Source organism: Lipotes vexillifer, unplaced genomic scaffold (genome assembly GCF_000442215.2).
Source record: "Lipotes vexillifer unplaced genomic scaffold, Lipotes_vexillifer_v1.1 scaffold513, whole genome shotgun sequence".
In the NCBI taxonomy this organism is placed as follows: Eukaryota; Metazoa; Chordata; class Mammalia; order Artiodactyla; family Lipotidae; genus Lipotes; species Lipotes vexillifer.
Genome location: NW_006777952.1, coordinates 1,579,770 through 1,586,877, shown reverse-complemented (window position 1 = coordinate 1,586,877; position 7,108 = coordinate 1,579,770). Strand labels below are relative to the sequence as shown.

The 7,108-nt window shown below is 34.2% G+C and overlaps 1 protein-coding gene across 2 annotated transcripts in view; it reads left to right on the top strand.

Moving 5' to 3' along the window:
* VPS8 (VPS8 subunit of CORVET complex) overlaps positions 1-7,108 on the top strand; it is a 282,734-nt gene that overhangs the window by 158,371 nt on the left and 117,255 nt on the right. For both annotated transcript variants that reach the window (XM_007451396.1, XM_007451397.1), the window contains one exon: positions 5,015-5,162. In XM_007451396.1, coding sequence (XP_007451458.1) covers positions 5,015-5,162 — 148 coding nt within the window. The remainder of the gene's footprint in view (positions 1-5,014; positions 5,163-7,108) is intronic.

Below are 7,108 nucleotides of genomic sequence, written 5' to 3'. Positions count from 1 at the left end.
TTCCTGCTGGCCAAGATTTCTCACAGGAGTTCTCCTGATATACTTACATCCAGATGCAGGTCCTTTGTGCAGTGGGGATGCTTGAAGGATAATACTAAAAGACACTGACGGTTTTTGTGGGGCTATGAGCTTCATAAGGAATAAAGAGAATGTGCAAGTGTATTTATAGTCACAATATTTTCCTCAGTACAATTTTCTTGGTAATGTCCATTTAGCCTTTGTTAACAATGTCCTGGAGGCCTCTGAAATATATGGTATGATTTTCTTGTAGGAAAAAAACACATAAAACGTTGTACTGTATTTCTAAGTCTTTAATCAAAATAAAGTAAAAATTGAGCATTGCTAAGGAAATTAGTATCTTTGCCAAGGAGCAAAACATAGATTATGGAAATGGTTATACATTGGATTTAAATTGAATCTGTCACTGTTTCTGTGGATAATTCTGAAGGGATATTTTAAGATATTGACACAGTGTTGAAATAGCATATTTCAAAGTTAAAAAAATAGAACATTATATATATTCATGAACTTTGGCATATAAAAATGCATTCCTACCTCAGTGAGTGCCTGTCTGCTTGGCCAGGCTCACCACCAGATATCGTTATCTTTGTTAGTATTTTTGCCAGCAGCTCAAATTCAACCTTCTAAATCCTAATACATCATCATCTACTAATCTTCTTTTAGGTAAATGGATGGATGGATAGATAGTTTACATGCATTTATATCTTTATTCCTTAATTTAATAATTCTTTATAATGAGATTGCTATCTGCTAAGCAATGTGTGAGAGGTTGAAATGGTTCAAAATTATACTCACTTTTTTCAGTCTAAACCTGTTCCTCCTACTTTATTTTCTCTCTTAGCAAATGGCTGTATCCACCCATTTATTTTATTTAAAAATTTACTGAGTAACTACAGCATACTAAGCACTGTGACAGGCATGGGAGATAAAATGGTGAATAAGGTGGAACCCTGCCTTCAGAGGCAATTGCAGTGTAAGTGTCTTAAATAAAATCCTTGGTGTGATGATGAATTTTTAACTTTCCTTTACCAACTCCACTGCACCTTCTCAGCCACACCACACAGAACCAGTCAGTCATCAAAATGTACCTCTTGTATATCTCTTACATGTGAGTCCTTCTCTTGTCCACCCCCTCTGCCCTGGTTCAGGCCCTCAGTATCTCTCTTCTGGTCTTTTTTGCTGGTCTCCTAACCAGCCTTCTTAATTCTTCTACTTCCATTTTCAAATAGGCAAATAATGATAGTGTTCCCTTTCCCCTTCTCAAAGTTCTTTTAGTTTCCATTATCCAAGGTAAAATCTGAACACCTTATGGTGTAAAAGACCCTTCTTGATCTTATTCAGGCATAGTGGTTCAGCTTAATTTTCTTCCATCCTGCCATTTCTCTTTTCCCCTTTATTCCTCAGTAGTACTGAACTTTTTGTTCATGGGATACACTACACAGGGTTGTTCTGCCCACCCTTTGAATATGTGTTCCTCCCTTTTAGTCCACTTTGTTTTCTTTCTTTTCATAGTTTTATCTATATGTGTTAAGAGCTCTAAGGTTGTACATGTGCTTTGTTCCAGTGATTCCATTTTGGAAAATATATTTTAAGGAAATACCATAAGCAAAAGGTAGTTAATATTGAAATATCCATATTAACATTTATATAGTGAAAAAACTGTTTAAAAAAGTAGATGGGGGAGATAGCTATATAAATGGTAAGGTATATGAACATAATTAAGTACCAAATTGGCAAACGTGGCAATGTGAATGTTTAAATAATGCTAAACTGGAAAAATACATAACATTAAATGGTATGCACACATACTGTTTGTGTGTATGATTGAATGATAATCAGATGATGTGGTTAGATGTAGGTAACTTAATGCTCACCATATTCTTTACCCCCACTAATTGCTTAGTTAATAGAAATTTAGATTGATACGTTAATAATAAAAATGAGAGCAATTGTTAGGAGTTTGGAATGGTCTGCTCTTTGCTTTTAGAATTTCTGAAACAATGAAAACTGGCATGTGATGCTACAAAACTAAAGTTTCAAAAACTTTGCTTCATTGATATTTAAAGAAATCTTTCCAAATACCCATATTTTTTCGATTTACAATGAAAAGGACACATATTAAGGTACTTTGTGGCTTTTACAAAATCCTACCCTTTCTTCTGTTCTGTTTATACTATTTTTATTCATCACCCTTGTTTTTTGTTTCTTTTTGTTTGTTTCCTACTATTTTTATGCCTCCTCTGACTTTAACTGAGTGTTTTGTATATGATTCCATTTTTTATCTCTCTTAGTATATTAATTATACTTCTTTTAGAAAACTTTTTCTAGTGGTTGACTTTCCATTTTTCGATTGGGTTTGTTCTTTTGTTGTTGAGTTGTATGAGCTGTTTGTATATTTTGGCAATTAAGCCCTTGTTGGTCCCATCCTTCACAAATATTTTCTCCCATTCTGTAGGTTTTCTTTTCCTTTTGTTTATGGTTTCCTTTGCTGTGCAAAAGCTTGTAAGTTTGATTAGGTCCCATTTGTTTATTTTTGCTTTTATTTCTATTACCTTGGGAGACTGACCTAAGAAAACATTGGTACAATTTATGTCAGGGAATGTTTTGTCTATGATCTCTTCTAGGAGTTTTATGGTGTCTTGTCTTGTATTTAAGTCTTTAAGCCATTTTGAGCTTATTTTTGTGCATGGCGTGAGGGTATGTTCTGACTTCTTTGATTTACATGCAGCTGTTCAACTTTCCCAGCACCACTTGCTGAAGAGACTGTCTTTTTCACATTTTATTTTTTGGCCTCCTTTGTTGAACATTAATTGACCAGAGGTGTGTGGGTTTATTTCTGGGGGTCTCTATTCTGTTCCATTGATCTGTATGTCTTTTTTTGTGCCAATACCACACTGTTTTGATTACTGAAGCTTTGTAGTATTATCTGAAGTCTGGGAGGGTTATGCCTCCTCAGGATTGCCTTGGCAATTCTGGGTCTTTTATGTTTCCATATAAATTTTAGATTTATTTGTTCTAGTTTTGTGAAAAGTGTCATGGGTAATTTGATAGGGATCACATTTAATCTGAAGATTGCTTTGGGTAGTATTGCCGTTTCAACAGTACTGATTCTTCCAATCCAAGAGCATGGAATATCTTTCCATTTCTTTGAATCATCTTTAATTTCCTTTATTAATGTTTTGTAGTTCTCAGCATGTAAGTCTTTCACCTCCTTGATGGGGTTTATTCCTGAATATTTTATTTATTTATGATGCAGTTTTAAAAGGTATTATTTTTTTACATTCCCTTTATGCTGTTCCATTGTTAGTGTAAACACATGCAACCGATTTCTGTATGTTAATCTTGTATCCTGCTACATTGCTGAATTCATTTATCAGTTCTAGTAGTTGTTGTGTGGAATCTTTAGGATTTTTTATATATAGTAGAAAACTATGTCGTCTGCATACAGTGACACTTTTACCTCTTCCCTACCAATTTGAATACCTTTTATTTCTTTTTCTTGTGTGATTGCTGTGGCTAGGACTTCCAATACTATGTTGAAGAGAAGTGGTGAGAGTGGGCATCCTTGTTCCAGATTTTAATGGGAAGGCTTTCAGCTTTTCACTGTTGAGTATTATATTGGCTGTGGGTTTGTCATAAATAGCTTTTATTATGTTGAGATATGTTCCCTCTATACCCATTTCTTAAGGGCTTTTATCATGAATGGCTGTTGAATTTTGTCAAATGCTTTTTCTGTTTCTATTAAGATGATCATGTGGTTTTTGTTGATGTGGTGTATCACATTGATGATTTGCATGTGTTGAACCATCCTTGGGACCCTGGGATGAATCCAACTTGGTCATGGTGTATGACCTTTTTTATGTGTTGTTGGATTCGGTTTGCTAATATTTGTTGAGTTTTTGCATCTATATTCACCAAAGATATTGGCCTTTAATTTTCTTTTATGGTAGTGTCTTTGTCTGGTTTTGGTATCAGGGTGATGGTGGCTTCATAGAATGTCTTTGGGAGTATTCCTTCCTCTTCAGTCTTTTGGAAGAGTTTGAGAAGGATCGGTATAAGTTCTTTGTACATTTGGTAGAATTTCCCAGTGAAGCCATCTGGTCCTGGACTTTTGTTTGTAGGGAGTTTTTATAGCAGTTTTTTGTATGTTATTAATGCTGCTCCAGTTCTTTGTATAAGGAGCTTTAGTTGAGGAATTCTGAAGAGAAGATAGGACTCCCAGAAGGAACTGACGTCTTTTGAAGGTAGAGAGAAGATGATTCTTATATCTCCAATGAACCGCAGTTGATTTTTCTAAATAGTTCCAGTAGTGTTCACCATGGTAAAACTAATACTCCCACAGCTTTTGTGTAGGCATTATGAATAGTGGGCTTTGTGAGTGGCTGGCATACAAGGCAAATGAACCATAAATTTTGTATAACCTACTATTCATCCACTTATTTGTTTTAACAGCAACCAAATAATTAGCCTTTGCTACATGGAAGACACTGTTGTAGGCTTTAAGAATTCATTAGTGAGAAGGTACTGGTGCCTACCCTCACAGAATTTATAGTCTTTTAGAGAAGATAGATAATTGAAGAAGTAATTACAACATTATGTGATTGGTGCTATAAGGGAAGTTTAGTAGGGACAGTTGTTGAGACTAGAAGATGGCTTGTTATATATAATTACTCATGGATCAAATTGTCTAAACTAAATTGAGTCATCTTTGTTTCTTTTAGAGCAACAGTACAACTTCAGGTATGATTTAGAGGAGCCTCCACTGAATATCATTTCCTTAATTATTCAATGTAAATTGAGAAATATTGTGATTTAGAGTGTTTCTGATGTAGTGTATAATTCACCTTAATAACCTAAGTAACATTAAGACTTTTAATTCATGATTTTACTTGCTCAAAAGGTAGTCTTGGTTTTAAGGTAACATACTTTTCACCTGTAGCTTTAATTATGGTATGATTAAATAATGCTACTGTGTTGCCTTTTCTGTTTTCAGGGAAGGTATTCATGTAAATCAAGAATTGCTGCAGCTATCTCCTTGTATTACAGAGCAGTTCATTGAGCTGTTGTGTCAGTTCAGCCCAAACCAGGTTATAGAGACACTGCAAGTCCTTGAGTGCTACCGCCTAGAAGAAACTATTCAGGTAAGACCAGTAATGTAGAGAAGGCAAGAGTAAACTTTTCTTTATTGCTCACCATTTTACAGATGAGCACAGGGAGATTCATATATTAAATCAGTTGGCTAAGTTTATACCTAGTAAGTGCTAGCACCAGAGATTGAACCCAGATAGTTTGACTCCATCGTGCATGCTCTGCATTGCTCTGTTATTGCCTCTCTGTTTATTTTAGTAGAGTCAGAAACAGCACATGTCCATCATTGTTGTTCATCAAGTTTCACAGGCATTCTAGCCAACAGGATAAACATAGAAAAAGGAATACAGTAAAAATATTAAGAGGGAAAAACTTAGGTCTTACTTGCAGGCACTGATGGTTAGATAGTCCTGTTGTGCCATGTGACTTACTAGGCTAGAAGGCAATTACACAGTCATTGCCTTGATTCTCTTTCCTTGTTTTCTCCTGTTTCCAAATGGAAATGAATGTGTGTGTGTGTGTGTGTATGCACTTATGTACATATGTATACATACACACATATTCTAATCTACCATGAGGCTAATATGTTCCCTGTTTAAAATTTGTTTTTAAGCTACCTTTATATTGTTGCTATCAATACTCATGAAACAGTAACCTGTATTTTCTGCATCCATGTCCTAAACTGCCCACACAATTAAAATTTTTTAAATTATAAAAGATTTCAAAATACATAGAAATGTGCAAAATGGGTACATATATTCCCACCAACCCAACTTTATAGATGTTAATGTTTTGCCATACTGGCTTCAGATCTTTGTTGTTTGTTTTAGAAATAAAGCATCCTATATCTGTCATGTCTCACCTGAGGTTACTGCCAACCTGAAGATGGGAAGTTTATCCTTCCCATCCATTTAAAAAATTTTTCCTGTATGTGAATTTACCTGTAAAATACAAGGTACAGTTCTGTATGTTTTTAAAATTTGTATTAATGGTATCATACAGTAATATCCTATTGCAAATTGCTTTTTTATTAATTTTTTATCTATCAGTTTTTAATACATATAGCTCTAGTTCATTCATTTTAATGATCATATAATAGTCTATTGAATGACTGTGCTGCAGTTTATATATTTTCCTATTCACAGACATTCAGAGTGTTTCCAGTCTTTTGCCATTATAAACAATGCTACTTTGAACATCTTTGTACATACCTTCTTTGTGCCCATCTGAGATTTCTCTAAGTAGTATGCCTGGAAGTGGAATTCTTTAGACAATAGAGTAGCTTAATTCTGTTCATATTGCCAAGTTGATTTCTTATTTGTTTCCAGTCTCATCAGTATTTGAAATTTGCTGTTTTTCCACATCCTTGCTGATTTCTAGTATCTTTAGACTTCTTAATTTTTGCCAGTGTGATGATTATCATTGCTTACTCATAACATTGCATATCTTCCCATATCTTTAATGACACTTTGGGTTTTCTTTTCTCTGAATTATCCATTCATATCATTTGCCCAGTTTCCTATTGAGGTTTTGCCCTTCTGTTGCTGATTTCTAGAAGTTCTTTCTAATTTCTGGATGTCTAGTCCTTTGCTGATTTTATATGTTAGAGATGCCTTCTTCCAGTCTATTATGGCATGTCTTTTAACTTGGTTTTTAGTGACTTGTATTTTAATTTATCAGTCTTTTCCTTTAACGTTAAAATTTTGTGTGTGTGACTTTTATTTCCTTTACTAATTTAATGGCATTAAGGATATCCTCTTATATGAGTTTTATAGTTTGGCTTTTTTCATTTAGGCTTTTATTCCATCTGGAATTTATTTTTGTAAACAGATCAAGAGAGGGATTTATATATTTTTTCCATGTGGTTGGCTAATGGTCCATGTGGCATTTTCTTGTCCTTTCTTCACTTATTTATAATGCCATACTGCTGTACACCAAACTCCCAAATATACATAGATCTTTTTGTGAATTCTGTTCTATTCTTTTGGTCATTTGTCTT